The sequence below is a fragment of the Centruroides vittatus genome, unplaced genomic scaffold (genome assembly GCF_030686945.1).
Source record: "Centruroides vittatus isolate TY-2023 unplaced genomic scaffold, ASM3068694v2 contig_824, whole genome shotgun sequence".
NCBI classification, from domain to species: Eukaryota; Metazoa; Arthropoda; class Arachnida; order Scorpiones; family Buthidae; genus Centruroides; species Centruroides vittatus.
Genome location: NW_027122537.1, coordinates 391,174 through 417,680, shown reverse-complemented (window position 1 = coordinate 417,680; position 26,507 = coordinate 391,174). Strand labels below are relative to the sequence as shown.

At 33.3% G+C, this 26,507-nt stretch overlaps 2 protein-coding genes across 6 annotated transcripts in view; one reads left to right on the top strand and one right to left on the bottom strand.

Annotated features, from left to right (window-relative positions):
• The window catches only part of LOC136982402 (mitotic checkpoint serine/threonine-protein kinase BUB1-like), a 101,655-nt gene extending 82,730 nt beyond the window's left edge, over positions 1–18,925 (bottom strand). The window contains exons 1-2 of the mRNA XM_067278894.1: positions 18,644–18,925; positions 2,356–2,415 (exon numbers count right to left, since the gene is read on the bottom strand). Coding sequence (XP_067134995.1) covers positions 2,356–2,415; positions 18,644–18,771 — 188 coding nt within the window. The 5' untranslated portion in view covers positions 18,772–18,925. The remainder of the gene's footprint in view (positions 1–2,355; positions 2,416–18,643) is intronic.
• Positions 18,874–26,507, top strand: part of d4 — a 46,517-nt gene continuing 38,883 nt past the window's right edge. For all 5 annotated transcript variants that reach the window (XR_010881886.1, XR_010881885.1, XM_067278871.1 and 2 more), the window contains exon 1: positions 18,874–19,019. Coding sequence is in view for 3 of the 5 variants with exons in the window: in XM_067278871.1 (XP_067134972.1) it covers positions 18,889–19,019 (131 nt within the window). In the remaining 2 variants the exon portion in view is untranslated. The remainder of the gene's footprint in view (positions 19,020–26,507) is intronic.

The window sequence follows — 26,507 nt, the reverse complement described above, 5'->3', positions numbered from 1 at the left end:
TTGGTAACGATTGGTTCAGTAGTTTTCACGGTTAGTGGTCGAAAAGCAACGTTGTCTCTTTATATAGTAGTATGTCAATCAATCTCAAAAGTATTCACGGCATTATAGAAAATGTTGTAGAATGATGTAAAATGCTCCTGTTTACACAGTCTAAAAACAGTACACAAATTTATATAATCATTTTACAACATTTTCTATAACGTGAATATTTTCGAGATTAATATACTACTATATAAAGAGACAATATATTTTTCGTGTAACCGTAGACTTAAGAATGCAAGGTGAGATTTTCCCACCAAGAGGGAGAAATTGTGCACTTTCCTTTGGTGTGTCGGGTGTGTGCTGACCAGTGTATGTAGCTGTGTGGCTGGTAAAAATCCTGTGTTGTGTTTAATTAACTGTCAGGTGAGGGAGAAATTGTGCGCTTTCCTTTGGTGTGTCAGGTGAGTGCAAATCTGTGTATTCTTTTTAAACCATGTAATAACTACAGTAGAGCGTCGATAAGTGGAACGTCGGTAAGTGGAATGGCCGGAAAGTGGAACGATTTTCAGTCGGAATGTGTCGTGCTGAATCGAATGTTTTTGATACTAAATTTACTTCTAAAGTATAATTTTCATGTTTTTTATATTCTTTAATATATTTATTTTGTTTGTACAAAATGCAGAAATAATTTTTAACGATACGATAGCCTCGATGATTATTATAAAAATTTTCGTTAGGCTTAAAATCGACGAAAATTCAACACGAAGCGACACGCAACGGAGAAAAATTCAACAGGAAGCGATACGCAACGGAGAAAAATTTGAACATCAGACAGGTTAATGTATCTTTTCGTACAAAGTCGGAAACTGGAACAAATCATTAACTGGAAGGACCCCAGTCCCCAATTGGTTCCACTTTTCAACGCTCTACTGTATTTCGAATATTTTGTACAATTCATGTGTCGCCATCTAGTGAAGAGAGAGACAAATAGACAGACAAAAATCCGTTGCAGTTTTATTTAATTAATAAAAAATATGTAGGTTTGATTAGTGATAAACATTCCGGGGATCATAAAGATACTATAGTTAAAATTTGGTAACGTTTGATTCAGTAGTTTTCACGGTTAGTGGTCACAAATGAAAAATATGTTGTCTCTTTATATAGTAGTATAGATTCTCACTTTTGTAGTTTTCCACTATAGTAACATATTTGAAATTTCTTCCTCAATTACACAGAATTCTGTCAGGTGTCTGAATATTTTATAATATTGCACAATTTTCCAGTGTGCAGAGTTGTAACGTCTCTTCCCTTAAGAACTCTTTTACTGTTATTGTTACAAGTAACAATGCAGAAGTAGCTATTGGAAGAGTGTGAAATAAAATGTAGTTAATGTAATTCAGACAATGAATGAAACAGAAGCCAAGATAAGATACTTCTTCATAGGGTAGAAAGGTTCTCAAAAAAATGCAAAGAGAAAGAGTCGAAATTGGGACAACCAGAATATGGTAGCCCTAATATCAGAAGTACATGTAGGATAAGTAATGAAATATGAGATGGAAACACTAAAAAATATCTGGCTAAACTCCATAACAAACAATTGCATCTTCAGAAAAAAAAAATACAGATAAGACACAGTCCCAGTGTCAATTTTGACAGAAGATGAGTATAATAGATATCTAAATTGCATAAGTGCAATGGCCTGTCTTATTTCTGATAAACCTGCTGAAACTTGTGTATAATTCAGTAACTTAAAAAGTTAATTGTTGTATACAAGATCCTGGAATGGCATTTGGCCATACATGAACCACTCTTTCTAATCAAGAAGATAAAACAAATAGCATTGTAATTGAATGTGATCTGAAAGAATATATGATAATCAAAATGATACACTCCCAGAATGACCTTTATCATCTAAATGGCATTGAAAACAATTTATTGTGATTTTAAAAAAAATAGCCCATTGAGACATTACTCCAGACTGCTATTTTTAACATTCTTCATAATCTTTGTTTTTCTAAGTTGGACTAAACTTCTTGCCAAATCAACTAAATAATATGTTGTTTATTTCTTTTTATATTCCGTAGACTGCTTGATTTATTTGATGATATTGAATTAATGCTAGGGGACTGCAATGCACTCCAAACAATAACATGAAAAAATATTTGACAAGTTATCAAGACATAAGCATTGTTCTTTTTTTAGTCTTTTTTGTTAGGTCTTGTAGTTTTTTCAGATGGGCATGTAATTTATAAAGTAACTAAAATTCATATGATGGATTGATTTGTTAATTATATTTGTATTAAAAATATTTAAAAATAATAATATGCCATATAATGTTATTACATAATAATAATTTCTGTAATTAAAACTTACTCATGCCAAATCTCCAATAAATCATCACCAGTGTGATTCTGAAGAGCAGCTTCAAAAGCTCTGTTAAAAGCAAATAGCATATATTAATAATTATTTCAACAGTAAATTAAAATATGAACTATGAATAAATTTCTATAATAATTAAGCCACCACCGCAATAATTCAAGTTTTAATTAAAATTATTTTTAGTTTGAGTTTATCTTTGAAGTTTCTAATCCAGTTTTGAAAATTATAAAGATAAGAAGACATAATAAATTCCAGCACAAACATTTAGTGAAATTGATGGATGCTTTTGGCCTTGTTAATAGGCTAGCATCAGGTCAAATATAAACTTATAGAAATAGAGTTTCACATTTAAATATTGGAACGATAGATGTTCTAATATAAAATAGAACAGCTACACATTCTAATATTCAAATGTCAAATTCTGTAGATTTATGATATTTGGATCTGAAGTTGGTGTATTAACAAGACTGAAAACATCCATCAATTTCATTAAACATTTGTACTGGAATTTATTATGGTTGTCTTCTTGTCTTAGTGTTATATCTTCCAGTTTATGGAAAGTTTTTATGTAATTTTAAAAAAATATTCTTTTCTCCCACTTTTTAACATTGTTCTGATCATTGTAATTCTTGGAAAAGTAAAAATTATAAAATAATTTTCTAATCCATAACAATATAAAGATTTCTAAATTTTTAGTAATATTAAATGCAAAATTAAGAATTAGTTTTGGGGAAATATAAGCATTATAATAAAGCATACATTTGAAATACAATTATTTTTCATTTTTGTAAATTAATAAAGAAATTTTATTAGTATTTAATTATGCTGTATTAAAATATTGATACAAAAGTCTCTTGTAAATATAAAGATAAAATTGTTTTCTTCCAATCTCAAATATAATATTATTCAGTTATTTCATAGAAAAATCACCAAAATATAAACTGGAAACTGTCATTTTCAATTTAAACAATTATTCGCAACAAAAGAGGGGATAGGAATACATATAATTATACAAAATATCTAACATGACATTAATAATGATGATCCAGTAATATATTAAATTTTCACAAATAATTTCTTGAAATAAACTACCCATAATTAATTAAATGTATTACTTGACAAATTTAATAATATCAACTAAAATTTTAAATATTTGTTCTACATTAAACATTTTAATAAAAAAATATGCTAAACAAATGAATTGAATTTAATAATTAGTCAATTTACTAAATCAATGTCTATTTTTATACACTAAACATTCTCCCACTAACCCAATCAATCCCTTTGCATCCCTGCAAATGTTTTACATTTTCCTATTGTAATTTTTAAAATTATTTATAAATAATAATTTTAAAAATTTAATAATAATAAATCAACAATAAGATAAAAGAAAGCTTTTTAATTTAAAATACTGAAATACACAACAAATTAAAAATTTTTACAGACAGATGACATGAAAATCAATTTGTGAAGTTTTTCAATATTGGTAGCTGGATAAATAATTTTTGTAGAGCATCAGGTAACTGACACCAGTCTGAGATCTGACGAAACTTGAATCATATGTGGAGAGCAGAGTGTTAATGCCAGAGCTCCAATTTTTTGCTGGCCAGTCATATATATTCTTAAAATAATTCTTGGTTCCTGTTATAAGTCTATTTTATTCCTTTTTCATTTTTATGCTTACATGTTAATTTCTACAGCTATTCTGTAGAAAGTTTTGAACTTTATACTTTACAAATATTTTGAAAAATTTTGTGACTGACTGAAAATTCTCTAACAACTTATATTTCTGGAAGGAACATCATTGCTTCCCATCACTGTACACTATACAGTTCTCATTGAACTTAGTCCAATCATTAATAACATAAATAAAACACTGACAACCATTGCAATTTTTAAGGTGCAACTATAGTCTATCAAAAATATTTTCACCTCCAGCAAAAATCCCTTCTCTGGACTTAGTATTGAACCAAGCTCAATACTAAGTCCAGAGAAGAGTCTTACCAGGGAAGCAGTTACTACTACTTAATTCAAACTGGTTATTAAAGGGTTACTTTTTTCTTTCAATATTTTAAACAGCACTAGTGTCTGGATTTCTACTTTCATTTGTATCTACACTTTCAGTCTCCTTGTCACTAGAAACATTTCAAGTACTTGAACATTTTTCTTCAAACTCTTCTCTTACAAGTTGGCCAACATTCCATGATTTTTTAACTTAAGATATACACAATATTAAAAGCACTATAAATTTATAAAATTCTCATTATATTTTTATATAAAAAATACTTAAAATATCACAAAACGATTGCAGTGCAAAACTCTAATAATCTTTGACTGACATGCCCACTTATATGCTGTACTATTGTGCTACAACACATTGTTAGACTTGGCACTTATCGGAAAGATTGGTAAAAAGGCAGTTGGACTAACGTAACCAGTTATGTAACAAAAGAACAAAGAGTGCACAAAGATTTTTATATCGAGTTTGTTTTCGACACTGTTTCACATAAAACACATAGTTAATTAACAATTAACTTTATTCACTCTCGGATACAACTGACTGGGGTGACGACTGCACAAGAACTCAGCTCCCCGACCACGAAAGTATGTAGGAATTTTCACCCCGACCTGACACTCAGATCAAGTTACACCCGACCGTTACAACAGATCTTCCCCCTCTAAAACGAAGTCTCGGAGATGTGCAGGTAGTGTCCGTGTTCTAGAGCTCTTTCTAACAGGTGGTCCTTTGTCTTGATGTTGATTATTCTGGGGAGCTGGATGTTGGTTATTCTGAGAAACTGGATGTTGCCTGTTCTGGAGTGGTTGTTCTCTTCGAGCTATCAGTTGATCAATATGTCTCCTTTCTATAGTTCCTTCTGGTGAAGCTATCATGTATGTATATGGTCCGGTCTTCTTTGTCACCTTACCTGGTTTCCACTTCTTTGCGTCTCTATAGCATCTGTAATTGATGTTGTCTCCTATCTGGAATTCTCGTATTCTTGTTTCCTCTATTCTATCCTTATATAGGTGTGGATTTAGTCGATCATAGATGGTACGTAGTCTTCTTCCCATCAACAGTTCTGCTGCCGTTTTACCTGTAGTACTACTAGGTGTTGTGCGTAAGCTAAACAAAAGTCTGGGGAGCAACACTTCAGTTTTTTCTTGGTTGTGATGTAATTTTTCAATTCTCCTCTTTATAGTTTGCACTTGTCTCTCTACTTGTCCGTTGGAAGAGGGATGATATGGAGGGGTAAATATGTGCTGTATCCCATTTTTACGTATAAATTCTTCCATTTCATGGGATTTAAAGCTTTGGTGATTGTCTGATACAATTGTATTTGGTAGTCCATGTGTACTAAATATTCTCCTCAATAATTTCACGGTTTCCTGGGTTGACTGCGTTTGTACTTCTTCTACCTCCACCCACTTCGAATAAGCATCCACTAGAATAAAATATGTATGTCCATAGTGTGGTCCTGCATGATCAATGTGTACTCGGTCCCAGGGTCCCGAGGGTGATGGCCAATGAGTATCCTTAACTGGGGTTGGGTTTGACCTCTGTTCTTGGCATTTTCTACACATCGATACAGTCTCTTCAATTTGGGAGTCCATTTCAGGCCACCAAAAATAGCTTCTGGCTGTTCTTTTCATTCTAGACATACCCTCATGTGTGGAGTGTAACAGTTGTAATAGCTGTGGTTGCAAGGTTCTAGGGATAACTACTCTTTGTCCCCATAAAATGCAACCGTGGTGAATTGAAAGTTCTAGTTTTCGCCTAGAAAAGGGCATAAGTTCTTCTGGACTACTCAGTGGCCATCCGTGTAAGATTGCATGTTCAACTCTTTTTAACACTGAGTCTTTGTTTGTTTCTCTGCTTACTTCCTGAGATGTGATGGGCAATTCTGGCTGTTCAAATATAAGGAATATCTCTCCTGGTTCAGGGATAGTCTTGTCTTCCACAGTAGTTGGTATACGAGATAATGCATCGACATTAGTCATCTCTGCTGACCGACGATGTTCAATCTTATATGAGTATGCTGCTAATCTTAAACACCAACGAATCATTCTGGGTGAGATTAAATCAGGAATTGGTTTAGCAGGGTTCAGAAGGCCCACAACTGGCTTACAATCTGTATATATAGTAAAATTTCGGGCAGCTAGGTAATTATGAAATTTTGTAATGCCAAAGATTATAGCTAATACTTCTCTCTCGAATTGTGAATAATTTCTTTCTGCTGGGTGAAGTGTCCTCGATGCAAAGTATATAGGAGCTTCGGATCCGTCTGGTAATATGTGTGAAAGGACTGCTCCCACTCCATATGGTGAAGCATCACAGGATAACACTACTGGTTTATTTAAATTATAATGGATTAATAATGTTTCTGGTGTTAACATCTTTTTTATTTTCACGAATGCTTTGCTGTGTTTTTTTTCCAGATCCATTGTTTGTTTTTATCAAGGAGTCTATATAAGGGTTCAGCTTCGGTTGCTTTATCTTTCAAAAATCTATCATAGAAGTTTACAAATCCCAAAAATGCTTGTAATTCTTGTTTGTTTTTCGGTTCCGGAACCTGTTGGATCGCCGCAATTTTCTCCGGTGTGGGCCGAACGCCCTGAGCATCTATCAAATATCCTAAAAATTTAAGTTGGTTAGTCTTGAATAGGCATTTGTTTTCGTTTAGTTTTAGTCCAGCTTCTGAAATCCGGTTAAGAATTTTCCTCAACTTTTGATGTAGGGCTTCTTCATTGAGTCCCATGACAAGTATATCATCTATCATCACAATTGTCCCTGGAATACCTCCTACGATCTTTTCCATCTCTCTCTGGCAAATAGCTGGACAACTACTCACTCCAAATGGTAACCTTTTCATTCTGTATAACCCCTTGCATGTGTTGATAGTCAGAATCTCAGACGACTCCTGGTCCACAGGAAATTGGAAGTACGCTTCCTTGAAATCAAGCTTGGCAAATACCTTTCCACCAGATAGTGAAGCAAGTATATCGTTAATGGCCGGCAATGGGTATACATCTACTTTTATTGCCTCTCTGTTTACAGTGCAGCGGTAATCTCCACATAAACGTACACTTCCATCTGGTTTTGCAACGGGTACCACAGGAGTGGCCCACTTAGAAGTTCTAACTGGTTCTATAACTCCTAACTGATGAAGTCGATTCAACTCTTGTTCTACCTTTGTTCTCAATGCAAAAGGAACCTGTCTTGCCCGCATAAAAATAGGCTTAGCTTCTTTATTTATCGCTAAACTGACTGCCTCGCCTCTAAATAGACCCATTTCTGAATTATTGAATAAATGCTGGAATTCTTGTATCAGATCGTCTGCATCATGTTGGTGATAAAGTCCCTCTATTCTGATTCCTAATGGTTCAAACCAATTTCTTCCAATAAGTCCTGGTCCATTTCCTTTAATTACTAACAATGGCAGATTCCTAATTTTTCCTTTAAATTGTACCCTCACCATTGTAGTACCCACTACCTCCAGATTCTGATCAGTCCATGTCTGTAATTTGACTTCTTCCGGCTCTAACTTGTCTCGCTGGATTTTGATTTCTTTTAAGGTCCGTTCGCTCACTACAGTGTACCCAGACCCTGAATCAATTTCCATCAGGATTGGTATATTTTCAATCTTGAGTAAGATTTTTAAGGGTGGTATCTTACTTCCCTGTATTTTGAATAGAGATGTATATTCCTCGACCTGGTTAGACATCAAATTTTTATGTTCCTCAATTCGGTGTACTTTGGCTCTCTGGCTGGATATCTCTTTCCGTGGTGCCCCAATTTGGTTTCTTCCCTGGTTTGCAAATTTTCTTTGTCCACTCTTTTGTTTCGTGATACACGCCTTTTCTGTGTGTCCCTTGTTTCTGCAGAAGTTACAGATTACCTGAGCAAATCGGCAATTATTCGGGTTATGACTTCCGGTGCATCGAAAACAGCGTAATATGGCCGGCTGATTCTTTCTCTTGTAGTCCGCCTTTAAGTTATACACTTGGGTGTTGTTTCCGTCTGACCCAAGCTGGCTAACATCGTTAGACGCTGCCTCTGCTGCCAATGCTGCATCCAAAATGGCCTTATAAGTAGTGTCCGTTTTCGCCAATAACACGTGTTGTGTTCCTTTATCCCTTAAACCTGCCACTAGCCTATCTCTTAACATACGCTCTAGTGAGGCGCCGAAGTTGCAATTCATTGCAATTTTCCGTAGTTCCGCGACATAGTCGTTGATACTCTCTCCCGGTTTTTGCGACCTCTGGTTAAATTTGAACGATTCGACAATTTCACTAGGTTTCGGGTTAAAATGGCTATCAAGAGCAGTAATTACTTCATTGAAGTTAACTTGTGTCGTTTCTTTCGGCGCTATGAGTGTGACTACAAGTTCATATAAAGTTTCACCGCATACAGTAAAAAATAAAGCACACTTATCTTGGTCATTTTCAATCTGGTTTGCCTTCAAGCAAAAATTAAAGCGGTCCTTGTAAGTTTTCCACTGGCTGTCCATCTTGAATGGTTCGAAACGAACTCCACTGGTTGATGTTCCTGGGAACGACATTTCCGGCTTTTTATATCGAATTGTAATTTCTGCTGGCAAGTCTGTATATTATTCCTCGTCGCCAATTTTATATCGAGTTTGTTTTCGACACTGTTTCACATAAAACACATAGTTAATTAACAATTAACTTTATTCACTCTCGGATACAACTGACTGGGGTGACGACTGCACAAGAACTCAGCTCCCCGACCACGAAAGTATGTAGGAATTTTCACCCCTGACCTGACACTCAGATCAAGTTACACCCGACCGTTACAACAAAGATTACACACAGTCTTGACTCATGGAAGGTCAGCGCTGGAAAGGGGAGAGTGAAATGAGGTCACCTTCCCCGAGGTCTCCGTTGGTCAACAACGCCACCAACCTTTTATTACGTCAGAAGAACATCTACAAAACATCGCGATCGTCGATTCCAACACACCCCCTCAATGATTGATCATTAAATTATTTGCAATATCGGATTGTATTATTAACCTTATTCGCATCTAGCGGCTTTGTTAACAAGTCGGCCATCATCCGTTCACTCTGACAATAAATTACAGTAATTTCTCCCGAATTCTTTAAATCGCGTACAAAATGGTATTTTGTGTCAATATGTTTCGTGCGTTGTTGTGCTTTTCCTAATTCTAAAAGTCGTATACAACTTTGATTGTCCTCGAATATTTTGATAGGTGTTGTAATTGGTAGATTTATTTCTTCTAGAAGTCGTTTTATCCATACAGTTTCTTGAGTAGCTTCTGCCAAGGCTACATACTCCACTTCGGGGACAAAAGTGCTACACACTGTTGCTTTTTACTGACCCAATGAATAGGACTTCCTTTTAGCAAGAGCAAATATCCTGTGTTCAATTTGTAATCTATACGATTGCCTCCCCAGTCAGCGTCTACATAACATTTAAGTTCTAATTCTTTGTCGATATTTCCTAATTTAAGTTTCTTCTTTTTTGTCGAATTCAGATAACGAAAGATTCTTTTTACTTCCACCCAATCACTTTCTGAAGGTTTGTTACTTTTCTCGCTAATATTGATGTACTTATCGCAATATCTGGACGCGAGTTACTCGCTAGATATAATAAAGATCCAATAGCACTTCTGTATACATTGTTGTTTTTGAACGTATCAGGCATTTCATTTCTTCTTAAGTATCCTGTATCCATAGGAATATTAGACAGTCTTGAATCGGATAAGTTAAATTCTCGCAATTTATTTTTGATCTATCTTTCTTGGTGGAGTGAAAATATTCCGTTCTCGTCTCTTTCAAATTGTATTCTCAGATATTTTAAGTCACCTAAATTCTTGATTTTAAACATATCCTTCATTTCAATTTCAAATTCGGTTAATGTATGTTCGTCTGTGGCCATTGCTATTACATCATCTACATGAATTGCTAAATACAAACATCTTTTATGGCCTCTGGTGTAAAGACAGGGATTGGCCATGCTTCTTCTAAATCCCTTAGATAGCAATGTTTCATTGAATTTTTTATTCCATTCATTTGCTCCTTGTTTCAAGCCATATATATTTTTCAATAATTTGCAAACCATGTCTGGTGATCCTTCTTCGTATCCTTCGGGTTGTTTCATGTATACCTCCTGTGATAAGTCTCCATTTAAGTAAGCTGTTTCGATGTCATAATGCAGACATGGACAAATGCAGCTCCGAGAGCCACATGCGGCTCTTTTTGAGTTACATGCGGCTCTTGCTGAAAGTGTTAATTTCTGTTTTTTATTATTGTTTTTACAATTTTACTTTTATAATTTTGTGAAAATATGTTTGTTAAAAAAATTCAATATTTGTTTTATATTATATTTATATTATATAATAAAATCGCATGCCTTACCATACTATTCGCCAAGACAGTACAGAACTGCGGCTCCCATGCATTTTGCAAAACTTACATTTCGGCTCCCACTGAACTCTTGCTTGCCCACCCTTGTCATAATGCTTAACTTTCAATGTTCTTAATTCCGGCTATGGTTAGGAGTGTTCGAAGGGTGGCAGTTTTGATAACGGGGGCATATACGTCATCGTAGTCGAAGCCATACTTTTGTGTATCCTTGAGCAACTAAACGAGCCTTAAAACGGTTAACTTTATTGTTTTCGTCTCTCTTAATTTTATATACCCATCTGCTTCCTACTGCAGTTTTACTTGGAGGTAATTTCGTAATTTTCCATGTGCTGTTATTTTTCATGGCTGCTATTTCCTGATTCATGGCTTCGGTCCGTTCTTTGGAATGTTTGCCTGCAATTGCCTCGCTATATTCTCTCGGTTCTACTGCATCCTCTGTCACTGATAAATTTATTGTTTCAATTAACCTTATAGGAGGTACTCTCTTAGTAGTTCTTTCCGATCTCCTTAAATGTATGCCAGATTCTTCCATTTCTTGTTCCCTTGTTTTTGTTTTGCATTCTTCTTTTAAATTCGTATTATCAACTGTTGTAACTTGTTTCGAATTTTCATTATCATCGTGTATATCAATTTCGGAGTCTCTGTGCTTGACATTTTCCAGAAAGTAAACATTTCTGCTTATTGTTATCTTATCAGTTTTCGTGTCAACTAATCGATAAGCTTTCAATGCTCTCTCATATCCTACAAAAATTAGTTTCGTGGCTTTAGGTTCTAGTTTCTTTCGATCTTTAAGTTTAATAACATAGGCTGAGCATCCAAAAATTCTTATATGCGAGAGGTTTGGCTTCTTTCCATGCCATTTTTCGAACGGAGTTGTTTCACTCGCTTTAGTAATTAATTTATTCTGTAAGTAATTTGCACTATTCACCGCTTCTCCCCAGTATTTGTTCGGTAATCGAGCATCAATTAACATGCATCTTGTCATTTCTGTCAGATATCTATTTTTCCTTTCTGCTACTCCATTTTGTTGCAGGGAATAAGATGCCGTAGTTTCCCATAGAATACCTTCATTTTTAAGGAACACCTTTAAGTTTGTACTTGAAAATTCACCTCCTCTGTCTGATCCGTTGAGGAGTTCTTCCAAATTTCGTTTGTACATATTTAACATATTCCTTTATTTTATCGGGTACTTCACTTTTATGTTTAAGAAGATATATTTCGGTGTACCTACTGTAATCATCTATCATGGTTAAAATGTATTTGTTGCCTCTCGGTGTTGCTGTTTGCATTGGTCCGCATACATCAGTGTGTATTAATTCAAGTAATTGATAGGTTTTGGTTTCCGATTTCCTTGGAAAACTTTTAGTAGTCATCTTGGCCTCGATGCAATATTCACAAGGTTTGAATATGTGACATTTCTGAATATTTACTCCTGTAGCCAATTGTTTAGTCTGCGTCGAAATTATAGAGTTCATGTCACGGTGCCCTAATCTTCTATGCCATAAATGAATGCATTCCTTCATATCATTAACCACTGTAAGCGCTTTATGTGATTTATCAAGCTCATACAAACATGTGTTTGCTGTTGCCGATGCTACTGTTACTCCGTTTTTCTGAATAGAGCAAATGTTCCCTTCAAATTTTATGGTAAACCCTAATGTCGTTAGTCTTCTGACTGAGATTAAATTTCCTTTAAGGTGTGGCACATATAGCACGTCTTTCATATATATTCAACGTCGTTCGTTATTTTCATCCATGCAGGTTATCATTACATTGCCTTTACCTTCAGTGTATAGGGTTTGACCATTGGCTAGTATTACTCTCTCTCTATGTTTACTATTAATGGTTATGAATAAATACTTCTCGCAACACATATGTGATGAAGCTCCCGAGTCTATGTACCATTGATGAATCTCGTTTTGTGTTCCTGTCTTAAAACATACATAGGAATCCTTTTCCGGGTGTTGTTCATCACTATCCGCATAAATTTTGTTGATCTAATTTGGATGTTTTTCTTTCCATGTTGCATATTTCCTACATTCTTTCTTTACATGTCCCTGCTTTTTGCAAAAATAACAACTTTTGAGCAAATTCCTTTTCTGAGTTACTGGGCGTGCTCCCACTTTAAATGCTTTATCCGCTTCACATTCTTCATTTGATGAGGTCTTTCTTCTTGAGTGTTCTTCGATTAATTTATTACGTACTAACTCCCGAGTTAAATCTTCTGGACGAGTCTCTAGTGCTGTTATTAAAGTGCTATAGCTGTCTGGCAAGCTACTAAGTAATAATGCTATCTTTAATTTCTCAGCTAGAGTTTCTCCCAGTGTCGTAAGACAATCAACCATTTCCTCCATGTCGCCGTTTTCTTCTAGTTTTAAATTGCAAATTTTCTTCAATAGGTAAACTTTATTTGATAGTGTAGACTTAACATGGTGTTTCCTTATGGCTTCCCAAGTTCCTTTAGCTGTAGTTTCCTTTCTTACTAATGGCAGTTGATTGTCTTCCATCAGGAGGCCTAACATGGCGCGCGCCTTTCCGTCCTTTGTTAACCAAGATGAGTCAGGATCCGAAAATATTTCCTTTTGTATTACGTCCCATACCTCGTCTTTTATCAACAGCAATTCCATCTTATATTTCCAAATATGATAATTGTTGTTGTTCAATTTAGTGATGGCAACGTAAGTTTTATCCGCCATTGTGAAGTCTTTTGTTCTCACTGAATATTCTTCTTACGTAAATCTATTTAGTTTATATTATTCCTTGAATTTACCTTTATCTTTTCCTTATGCTTAATTATTTGTTGCCGTAACTGGGCCCATAACCTGTTAGACTTGGTGCTTATCGGAAAGATTGGTAAAAAGGCAGTTGGGCTAACGTAACCGGTTATGTAACAAAAGAACAAAGAGTGCACAAAGATTACACACAGTCTTGACTCACGGAAGGTCAGCGCTGGAAAGGGGAGAGTGAAATGAGGTCACCTTCCCCGAGGTCCCCGTTGGTCAACAACGCCACCAACCTTTTATTACCTCAGAAGAACATCTACAAAACATCACGATCGTTGATTCCAACACACATTAGATGATGACCCTGTTAAAAAAATCAATAGAAACCAATAAAAATTTCTATTGGTATTCTAGAGCAATATATAAAACCAATATAATTTTCTATTAGTATTCTAGGTGTTGTAACTTGATCTGGCCATCAAGTCAAAGGTGGAAATTCCAACATACTTTCATTTGTCTGACAGTCTTTGTGTAGTCGTCATCCCAGTCAGTTGTATCCAAGAGTGAATAAAGTTAATTGTTAATTTGAATTTAAATTGTCAACTAGGATATATCTGTTATTAGGACTTATTATACTGGATAACTGCTTCTACAAATTAAGTCAACAATATCAGAAAAAAAAGTCTTTATTTATCACCTAAACACACACACAATATCTTTGTGTTTCGGACCTGTTGGCCCCTCATCAGCAGGTACTTAACTGACAATATAATTTCTGGGTTTTTAAATACAACCATGAATCCAACAAAAAATAATATTACAAATGCAAGAATACTCATCATCAAACCTTCTCTTTCCTTGAACCAGTTGATAATTTAAATTAAGGACACAAAGGCATATAAATTGAAAGTTAATTGTTAATTAACTACATGTTTTTATGTGAAAGTGATGAAAACAAAATCGATATAAAATTGGCGACGAGGATTAAAATAGAGACTTACCAGCGGAAATTACAATTTGAGATCAAAAGCCAGAAATGCTGATCCCAGGAACATCAACCAGTGAAGTTCGTTTCAAACCATTCAAGATGGACAGCTAGTGAAAAACTTATAAGGACCACTTTAATTTCTGCTTGAAGGCAAACCAGATTAAAAATGACCAAGATAAGTACTATATTAAATATACGCCATATTGTTAGGAAATTCCTGAATACAGACACTGATACACTTACTTAATTTTAGTTTTGTTTTGGTTGCTATGCCTTGACTCTAGTCCAGCATAGTACACAGCCACCGGTGTCAACGAGACCCACTAAACCCAACATAATAATAATAATATGAAGTGATGTGAAAAACAGCAAATAAAGTTTCAGAATATATATACACACACACATTTTCTGAAACATTATTTGCTGTTTTTCATATCACTTCATTATATATATATATATATATAGAACTGAAGTGCATAAATTAATATAAAATAATTTTGATTGGAGTTTTTCATGAAGTTTTAGTTTTCTGAATTTTTTTTCATTTTATAAGTGAACCCCTACTTCAACACTTCAAAAATCTCAATGCCCCCTATCATAATTTTTATAGTCAACAAATTCTGAAAAAAAAATTGGGTATTTTGTTTCAACACACAGCCATGCCATTGTATTTTTTTTATGTTGAATAGTGTTTTAAAAGATTCATAATTTTGAAGAAATTAAAGTGGTCCTTATAAGTTTTTCAATACTATTTTAAATTTATTATTACGTAAGTAAATATGTCATGTTACATGTACAACTCTGAAGAAAATAACATGTAAATTAGTGCAATCCTTGTGCTTGATGTGTGCTGCAAAGAGTTTTTATGTGAGGTTATAATTTGGTCAATTTTAGTCTTAAATCTCCACGGTTTGTGATATCCAGACAATTTCTTTTTTTTCAATAACAAGTCATTTACAGTGCTAAACGCGCATTGAACAAAATATGATGAAAGGAATGGCAACAGTAATTTTCTTGCTAAACTTGTCGTAATTGGGTATTTTGTTTCAACACACAGTCATGCCATTGTATTTTTTTTATGTTGAATAGTGTTTTAAAAGATTCATAATTTTGCAATTCTTCTTGATACTGCATGGCCACATCAGTTATATCTACCAACCTCAACTGAGTTATCCAAGGTGGGAAGCAATTTCTTTTAAATCTATAAATCTGTCATTTAAATAACAAGCCATTTTATCCAAATGATCAACAATAATGAGCATAGACGAATCAGTCACCTCATACTTATTTATACAATTGAAGAAGTCCAATGAAGCCAAATATCTTGGATTTCACATCAATAAGGGTCTTGTTTGATCCTTGCAGTTGTTTATTTAATATATTTAATTTTTCAAAGATGTCTGTTAAGTAACTCAGAAATGCTTCACCATTAACTGATTTTAAGAGTGTCATTTCAGGTTTGTCATTCAAAAACTCATGAATATCATCAAATAGCTCCATGAATCTCTTCAGGCAATTCCCCTGTGACAACCATCTTATTTCAGTATGAAGCAATAGCCTGTTGTGTCCAGCATTTTTATCCTCGTAAAACTGTTTGAAGCACACATTTGGCATTTGCTTTGATAAAGTTATTACATTTTATAACAATGTATTATTTCATTTAGGGCAGGTGAAAGCTTTTTAAAAACTAAATTTTCTCTGTGAATAACACAATATACAAACCACATCTCTGAGTTGTCATCATCATTAATTTTAAACAACTGTGCTTCTTGCTCATCGTAGCAGAAGTACCATCTGCAGCACATGATGTTATATTTTCTATTGCTATTTAAGTTTTATCTAAATATATTTTTAACTTATTGTATACATCAATGCAGTAGTTGTGATTTTCAATGTTTCACAAATCATCATCTCTTCATTGAATTCATCATTGTCAATATATCTTACATAAGTCATCAATACAACCTCACTGTCTCTTAAAGTTGATTCATTCATCTGTATTGAAAATTTTCTTGCTCTCAACTTTTCAATTAGTTGCATTTCTAAATCCTTAGCCATCTCATCTATTCTCTTACTAACAGTTCTATTGCTTAATGGCATTTCTTTCACAACTTTGTCATCATCTTCCAGAACTTTGAGAAAAACTGATATAGCTGGCTTAATTAAATCCTTTCCTACAGTATGACTTTTCCAGATTTAGCTACGAGCAGAGAAATTTTGTAACTAGCTTCAAGAGTACGACTTTTGTTAGCATTTTGTCCAGAGAACAACGAATTTATTCTTAAACTTTTTCAAATTTCTCCTTTAAATTCTTAAATTGATTCAAATTATAGTTAACATAAGTGCTAGGTTTCGTCTTCAAATGTGCTTCAAGATGACCCTTTTTCATAGATTTGTTGATCAGTGTTCGCACAACAGACAAAATGGTAAATGAACATCACGAGTAGCTGGTATGAAACCGAAATTCAAATACTCATCTGAATACCGACGAACTTTTTTCTTGCTTTCACTACTCATTTTACGCACAAAGTTAGGAACAAAATTAAAATAAATTTATAAACGAAAATTTAATACGAACACCCACAAACACATGAATTAACTGTAACCTTAACATGCATGTGCTGGCATTTGCACTAGTTGTAAGCAGAGTTTAAAATCTGCTACTCATTAGCACTCCTCCCCATTAACTCCACATCTGTTGTTAAGAATTTGGAGGAACTGAGGTGTCACGAAGGGGAAAGAATAGCTTGGCCTAAGGATAGAAAAGAGAAAGGTTCCCACCTTTCAGCCTGGACATGCGTAAAATACATTTGCTTGTGTGGTCATCTTTCTTTTTAGTTTAATTATTGTATTCCTAACTTTTGGTGATATTACACTATTGTTGTTATTATTTTCTCAGAAATTTAGAGTTACCATATCAAAAAAATATTTTTGACAAATTAGATTTTTTAACAAAAAAAAATGTAACAAATATTAATCATTTGCGCATTGCCCCCCAAAACATTCAAATTGCCCCCTGGTGGGGCATGCACCTCACGTTGAGATGCACAGACATAAATGTATGCTTTTAAAAAGTTTAAAATGTGAATATCAAATTTTAATAACAAATATATGTAATTACAAAAAATACTGTATTATTGACAGTAAAAAAAGTTATACTCATAAAATAAATTCAATGCAATTTTTGACATTGCTTTCCTTTTATACTGTAATATTGTCAATATCTGTGTTTATGGTACTAGTCTTAATTCTAAGAATGTTAGTTAAATGGGAATCACTCAACCTATTTCTTCTAGCAGTTTTGATGTTTTTCATGCATGACAAAAATTGTTCATAATATGTACTGTACTACCCCACATGCATAAGTTTTCTATATAAAACAATTTTCTAGCACCAATTATGCCATTACATCATGGTGTATCCAATGAAACCAGAATAATTTTTCTGACATATTTTACAAAGATAAATGAAAACGTATCTAAAAAATTTAGGGTGCAGTAGGCCGTAGTGCTGGACACCCTTGGTTTAGAACATATTTAAAATATAAAAATCTTTGGAATAACAAGCAATTTTAATCCAAAGAACAAAATATAGTATTACATATATATAAATATTTTATTATTTTAAGTTATAAATTATATAATCTCAGTGAGATAAGGTATAGTGGAAATTAAGAAACATCTAGCTGGGTATTAATTAATATTTATAAATAGAAGTCGAAGTTTTATACCTTCTGTTTTGAATTTTTGAGTAACAAATTAATTTAGGTTATATTTAATATTTTAATGCTATTACTAAATAAAATTTTCAGTAGAAAAAAATTAAATCGAATATATCTCCCTTTTATCAATCCCCAATCATATAATTAAGAATATGGAGAAAATTTAAAAATTTATTTATTTTATATTTCTTGTAACAATTTAAATGAATAATAAAATCGCGAAAAGGCAGAATTGCACACGCAGCATGCACATTCGGTAAACAGGCCTATTGTATAAAACAGAGGCCATACTATCTCCTTCCTTAATTTTTCGTATTAAAAAAAAAAAGTTACATATAATAATTGATAAATATAATTCGTATTAATTAATATTTGTGTTTATTGATAAACTTCGTATCAATTTTAAATAAAAACGCAGAAAATAAAATGAAAAGAACTCAACTGTCTTTTTGACTTTTTGTAATCGTCCGTCGGACATAATGCAGATTTCAACGAATCAATCTTTCTTCCTTGTTTCAAAGGCCGAATATTTTCTTTACACATTTCCCATTCGGACAAATTCTCCTCCATTTTAAATTTAAAAGCTTAACACTCCCTAAATAAAATATTTTAAAACTCGTCGCAACGAACTCGGCTAATAAGAAGAAAAGCCCTTCGAACTTTTGATTTTCAAATAAACCGCCAAGCATGCGCAGAATCGACTACGTTAAGGAAGTGAGCATGCGCGTTGATAAAAGTCAGATTAAAGAGAAAGAGAAGATGGCGGCATCAACGGAAACGTTGAAAGTAAACTGGGAATCGGTCGATCGATTGAAGAGGTGAGAGGGGATATAGTTGGTTAGTGAAGGGTACAGAATCGGATACGTCGAAAGTAGATTAGTTTCGTTGTGTTGTTGTGATGTTTGTTACGATCGATTTTGGCAGGATTATCGCTTTCGTTTGATCTGTCAAGTTCCATCTTTTTGATGTTTTTATGATTTGCAGAGATCTCAGGAAGAGGAACAAATATCGACTTGAAAATCAATAATTGTACTGAAAAGCGTCCCGTATGCGTCATCGACGGTTGCTTTTAGGACAACGAACTCATTTTTCTATCATTACTTTCTTTGTCAAATATTCGATTAGAAAATCATATTTATCTACACGGTTTTCCTTAATTGATCAAGACCAATCGAAATTATTCAGTTTGTTTATAATTAAGATTTGAATAACGTGTTACATAACTGTCTTTTTCCGTATTTGCTTCGTATTTAATATATATATACATATATATTTTTTTTTATAAATGTTGGTAGATTTTATATTATATTTTGTAAAAATTACATATCACATTATGATCTTTTATTTATATATAGCGTAAATTTAATACTGATAATGTTTTAAATGAATTATTATTATTATAATTGTTCTCGATTTAAAGGGAATTAATAAATCTATCGCTAGACGGTTGATTTCATAATACTGATTTTAAAGAATTTAATTAAGGGACTTACGAATTATTTTATTATTCAAAGTATATTTTACAAAAACATTTTAATTAATATTTGTAAATTGTATAAATTTTTAACATTACATTTTTACTTGTAGTTATATAAATAAATTATAATATGTCGAATAATTTTATTGATTGCGGAACGTCGTAAAATTAATAAATGAAAAATATCAATCGTCTATTGATAAATGCTATAAATATCGATATCAATAAGTTAGTGACGGAAGTCAATCTTAAGGGTCGGTTTTAATCTGAAATTTAATTTTGTTGATGTTTTAAACTGTTAGACTTTTGATAACATAGAGTGAGATTTCTCTATTGTTATATATCAAAATTAAACTTTAGTTAAACTGTTACCATGAAGACGTTATTTGATTTATTGAGAAGATATTTTAATTCTAAATATTTTTTTTTGTTCTGTTTTTAAGGCATGTTTATGTTTTGATATGAATTTTTTTGTAAAATATTAAACATGGAAAAAAAAATTTTTGATACCAAACATATTTATATATTAACGTGTAAATTCATTGTTTAATTCCAATATGTTATACAAGGTAGTGTCAAAACATTTCTGAACTGGCAACATGTACTGGAATAGAACACAGTACATCAGTGTACCAAGTGAACATGATTCCATGCTGTGTTTCTTTGTTTAATATGTATTGCATGACTTTCTTGCCACCAGAGTGAATGAGAAACAAACAACATTCATGAATCAAAATTTTGTGTCAAAATTGGAAGAAACAAAGAAATTGCTTCGGCAAGCATTTAGTGACTGTTTTAGGAAAAATACAAATTTATAAATGGCTTGGATGTTTGAAATACTGCCAAGAAATGTTTGAAGACAATGAACATACAGGATGCACATGGTCTGAAAAGTGTAACTCAAAAATATCAAGAAAGTTTGCTTATTAGTTCTGGGATACTGTGACTGCTGACAGTGACTTTTTGAAACATATAATTACTGGGGCTGAAAGCTGGGTTTAGAGTATGACTCGGAAATCAAACAGCAGACCTCACAATGGAAAAGCCCATCATCTCCCTTCCCCAAGAAAATGTAGCAAGTCAGAAGCAATGTGATGTTAATACAGTAAAAGCTTGATATTGCAGATGGCTGATGTTGGTCTGGCCAAAGTAAAGGAAAATTATAAAACTTGTTCAACATAACAGATTCCTTTATAATAGACTCCTGCTAATATGGAGACTATTTTTCAGGTCCACAAACCACTGTCCTTCTGTTATTATGGACTTTTTAGTCACTGTCTTATTTCATCAGAGTCATTGTTTTATTTATTTCATCATTGTCATCATAAAGCTGCAATTTGAAAAAAGTAGCCCTATAACTTTTCATTGTTGTTCGTCTGTCTTTCCTTAATCTCAAGAATGGAGATAGATATATGAAAGACGAGACCAGATGTGGAAACCTTAGGGGCAGGAGGCCCTAATTAACTATATACAAACTTCTGATGCAAACTGGAAGTTGTGTTATTTCAATTCAAATTTTTTTCCCTGAAAGGAGTTAGATAGATGACCAGCACAACTCCATTATTAAAGGGAAAGTATGATGTACAGGAGCAAGACACTACTAACTTGAAGGTAAAAAGCATATATTTTAAATTAAATAAATTAAAAAATATGATTAAAAATTGCAACCTGGCATTGTGACAATGCCACAATAAAATAATTGCTTGTTTTATTTACAGTCGAGTCCACATAAGTCATCATAGGTATAACTAGACACCGTCAGTAAAGTAGTCAATTTTCTGTGGTCTTGGCCGACTTACATAGGCATTAATGTTAAAAAACTCTGGTTTACTTGACACTGGATAAATTGACATACTTTTTTTGTCCCACACTCATTTAGATGTCTGATAAGTCGACTCCCCTCCTGAAAAAATGAATTCACACACAGCTTAACGTCGCAGCAGAATCCGATTGTGCATTTTTTCATCTTTCATTCGTGCATTATTTGCAGCAAGTGTTTCACATTTCTGTTAGAAATGAGTGTCTAAAACCTAACAACACTTACACTGAAGGAAAAATATGAACTTGTATCTGAATTTGAATGTAATAAAACTTTGCAAGCCAAATTTGCAAAACAGGAAAACCTTTCAAGAACAACATTGGTGAGAATATTAAAGAAAAAAAGAGGAAATTAAGAAACTTTTTCTTGGGTTTTTGTCGCAGTTGTCTTGAAAATGCCAGAGAAAGTTGCCGTACAAAAATGTCGAAGATGCTCTGATACATTGGCTAAAGCAAATTCGTCCATAGAATCTTCCTGTTTCAGAGCCAATACTGAAACAAAAAGTGATGAAAATCACTGGGGTATATGGAGTAGAAACCAACTTTAATGCTAGTGATGGATGGTCAGAGAGATACATTGCATGTACTGTATAAAGAACTACTGTATTTTATTAATTGTAGTTTTGTGGTTTTTTTTTTCCGAGTTCATTTTAGTTGTCATGTTGGATAATTTGACACATTTCCACTTCCCTTTGGGTTGTGAACTTACACGGACACGACTGTACTTTATTTGCAAAAACTAAATACAAAAATAAAATAAAAAATTACTTTAAAAATTTTTTTTGTGTGTTTCTACATTTTCACATTGTTTTGTTTTCTGATTGTTCAGTTTTGGTTTCATTTTCTCTATGAGTGACCATTCTTGAATTTGTTATGTAAAGCAAAGCCATGGATCATGAAAGAAAATGAAAAGCTTTAGATTTAACACAAAAAATAGATCTAGTTCATCAGATTGAAGATGGAAAATCTCAAGCTGAAGTTGGTTAAGAAATGTCTCTGAGTACACAGACAATTTCTGACATTTGGAAAGCAAAAGAAAAATTACAACAGGCTTTTCTTAAAACAATTTATATTTGTATAAAATAAAAATAATGAATAAAAGTTTTGTTTTTACAAGTTTAATAAAAAAAATTTGTTATATATACTTTAGGGGCCGTCCATAAATTATGTAAGGGCAATTTCGGCCATTCTAGACCCCCACCCATCCGTGTAAGAAGCCATAATATTTTCTTTGATCCCCCTCCCCCTTCCCTATCTTATGTAATATTTAGGCATGATTTTATAGAAAGATATTAACAAAAAAATAATTTTTCTATGAAACCCTAAAAACTAGGTCCAAAATACATAATTAGTTAATTAATATGTACTATTATTTATAAAAGACTATGTGAACAAATTAAAAAATATAAAAATTAAATGAAATGAATTTGAATGAACAATTTATTTTAAGAACATTATTTTTTAATTATTAACAATTTTTTTATTATCATCATCATTAATCAACATCATAATATTATTCTTATATTAATTTTAATTTTCACAAAAGGACAAAAAAAACTTTGACAGATCGCTAACTAATGCATGTGTAAATAGAAACATCATACAAAATAAAACAAGAGAGAATAGAGAGAAACCACATTCTGTTGTCATATTGATTACATCTTGGCTAAGTCCAAGAAAATAAACTAAATGCTGCTAAAATGTGCTAGGTGCAAAGCTGGATTTACCAATCCAGGGGCCCTGGGCACAAATTCGGTGGGGGCCCCCTTTAAGAGTAGGCAAATTTGATGATTTAGAAAATTTACACAAAATACTGTACTTTCAACTAGGAAGTTGTAAATTTCATTTTAAAATAAGGTTATTGTAAACACACATATATTTTATTGTGTAAAACTAATTATTTTAATTTAACTGAAAAATACCTATGTAAAATTTTTTCCCAAAATTTTCCGATGTTTCGTAGGTTTTTTCCGGGGTTTGGTTTTGTTTGCCTGTGGCCCTCATGATTAGGCCACACTAGGCTGTCGCAGTAATAGGAAGAAAAAAAATTATGTTTAAGCATAGTTTTGTGGGGCCCTGGGCACCAGCCCCAAATGTCCCTCTGTAAATCCGGTCCTGGCTAGGTGCACCTGGGGACTAAATCATAAAGCTTGTAAACTCTATATAATGGGACAATACAACCAATGCTACTTTATGCGGCCTCTAGTTAGGGTGATGCAACTAGTAAAAATTCAGTAGCAAGTAAATTACTCTCTCTTCAAAGACAGTTTGCCATCAGAATTTCAAAGTGCTGCAGAACTGTTTCTACTAATGCCTCTCTGATACTAGCAGAGCTCCTTCCTTTGCCACTATGTATTGTAGAAAAGGTTCTAAACTACTACATCAGAACTACAAACATCAAGGCTCAACAACAGTCTCTATTCCTATCTGCAGCTATTCATATGCTATCACATTGCAATTACCCTATCTCTGATCATCACCCTGTAAACAAGGTTATCCCCAGGGTACTGTACATTTTGTGTCATCTGCTTCCTCCATGGATAACCATGCAGATGTTAATATCTACACAGATTACACAGATGGGTCCAAAAGCCCCCTTCATGTCGGCTCAAGTATCTGTATCTTCCTCCAAACTGACATATTTTGCCCAAAATATGTTAGAAGGTACAGATACCTCCACATACCTCCATCTATCAAGCTGAAGAAGATGCTGTCTACCAAGCTGTTCAGTGGGCCACTTCACTACCAAACAAAACTCTGTCTATCAATATTTACAGTGATTCTCAGTCTGTCCTAAAAGCTCTATTAAATCCCAATTGCAATAGTAATAAAATCACATATATCCAGCACAATATTAAAAATCTTGTAAATGAGATAACTTTTATATTTGTTCTTGGCCATACTGGCATACTAGGAGCCGACTTTGGGGCTAAGTCAGCTGCAAAGGACACTGACTTGGACTACACTCGTATTCTTCTCTCATGTAGCAGCCTTAAAAATTATATTTATGATAATGCTATGCAAAAGTGGAATTAACAATGGTTGAGCAGTAAAACTGGTAGAATAACAAGACTATTTTCCTAGTGTTGAATGCAGGTTCTCATCACCACTTACAGATTTAACGTTTGCTACTGCTCAACTACTTACTGAGCATGGTAATTTTAGAAGCTACCTGGCGATGTATAACTGGGCAGAAACTGCCTCTTGCTTTTGTTCTACAGAAAACCTAGACACCATCGACCATATGATCTATCATTGTCCGATTTATGATCAAGATAGACTTATTCTGAAATTAGAAAACTTTACGCTTGGTTTCAGGTGGCCACTCGATAAGCTTGTTCAGAAACCACTGTTTGATGCTTTTTACAATTATGTTCAAAAAATATAAAAGAAAAGACTATTTATAATTTCTAATTTCTAGTTTTACATTTTAGTTTTCACTAAAAGCCGAATACTAATTTTATGTTTACTTTGTATCATGTATATTGGTTTATGTATTCTTAGTGTTATACACCCGTAAGAGTGGTGCACTTATTCTAATGAAAAAAAAGAGGGAGAAACCACCACTCGGCCTTTCTCCCATGATTAAAAATGTGTAGAGCGTGAGTCTGCTAGCATTACTATTCTATCACGTCACACGAGATGGCATTAGTATAACAAACGTTCTTAATAGAAACTGCCAAATTCAAAACTCCACCACTCAGCGAGATCAAAAAATAAAAATATTATGTAAGACGAGATCTATTACCCTCCCTACCTGAGTAAGAAATTGTAAGAAATCCTTGACCCCCACCCACCCCAAAATACCTTATGTAATTTATGGACAGCCCCTTACAAGTAAAATTTTGTCCACAATTTTGATATACAGTAATGGAGAAGCTGATAGTATATACAGTAGAATTCCTTTATATTCACAGTAACAGATCTGAAATGCAGTAAAAATACATTGATATGACATTTGGACCTGGTGAAAATATCTGAGAACTGCAGATATCTTCTTCGGGTTTGTTATTGAAATTTGTTCCAATTTCGTTCTACTGTGTAGTAGTTGACTTTTTATATAATGGATGAGTCCATAATAATGAGTAATCATGATAAAATGAACTTTCATTATAATGGACCAATTTCTTTGGTCCCTTACATCAAGCTTTTACTGTATTTATTTTTTGTTGACTACAAAATAATTCTTCTGTGGAAATTCATTTCACAAGGATAATCAATCAGTGCAAACTACTACATTGCCTGCTGAAGCATCTTCAGGATCATATGAGACTCAAGCATCCAGAGTTATAGACCACTTGGAACTGAATGATCTATCTTGATAGTGCTACAGCTTACTCATCCATCAAATTGCAGCAGTGTTTGATCCAAAATAACATAGGTGCCATTCTTCACTCTTCCTATTTCCCTGATTTGGTCATCTGTGACTTTTTTCAGCTTTCCTAGAATGAAGACAAATCCTGAAAGGGCAAAGATTTGGTACATTTGAGGAGATTCCAGAAGAGACAACGATTGTGCTGAAAAGCATGAAGAAACAGGACTTTCAGGGGTTCCAACAATGACAGAATTGCTGGGTTCATTACATCAACTCCCAATGGGACTGGTTACTTTGAGGGGGATAATGGCCACTAAAATCTCAGGTTAGTTTGTCACTTTTTATACAGCCAGTTTGGAAACTTTTTGATGCCACATCGTATATGAGCAAAAATTTTTTAATATTCTTAATAAACATAATAATCAAATTTAAGACTTTATCAACTCTTAGTTCATATTTTTAGTTCATAATATCTGATAAAAAATTCTACTGCAGTAGAATTATGTGTATATTTCCTTACATATTTCCCATTCAGATAAATTCCCATTCATTTTAAATTTAAAAACATGCTCTCTAAATAAAATACTTAAAATTTGTTTCAATGAACTTGACTAATAAGCAGGCTGACCATAATTTCTTGATACCAAAACAGGATAGAGGAGTTACAGGTAATAAATACACATTTTGTCAAGAAAT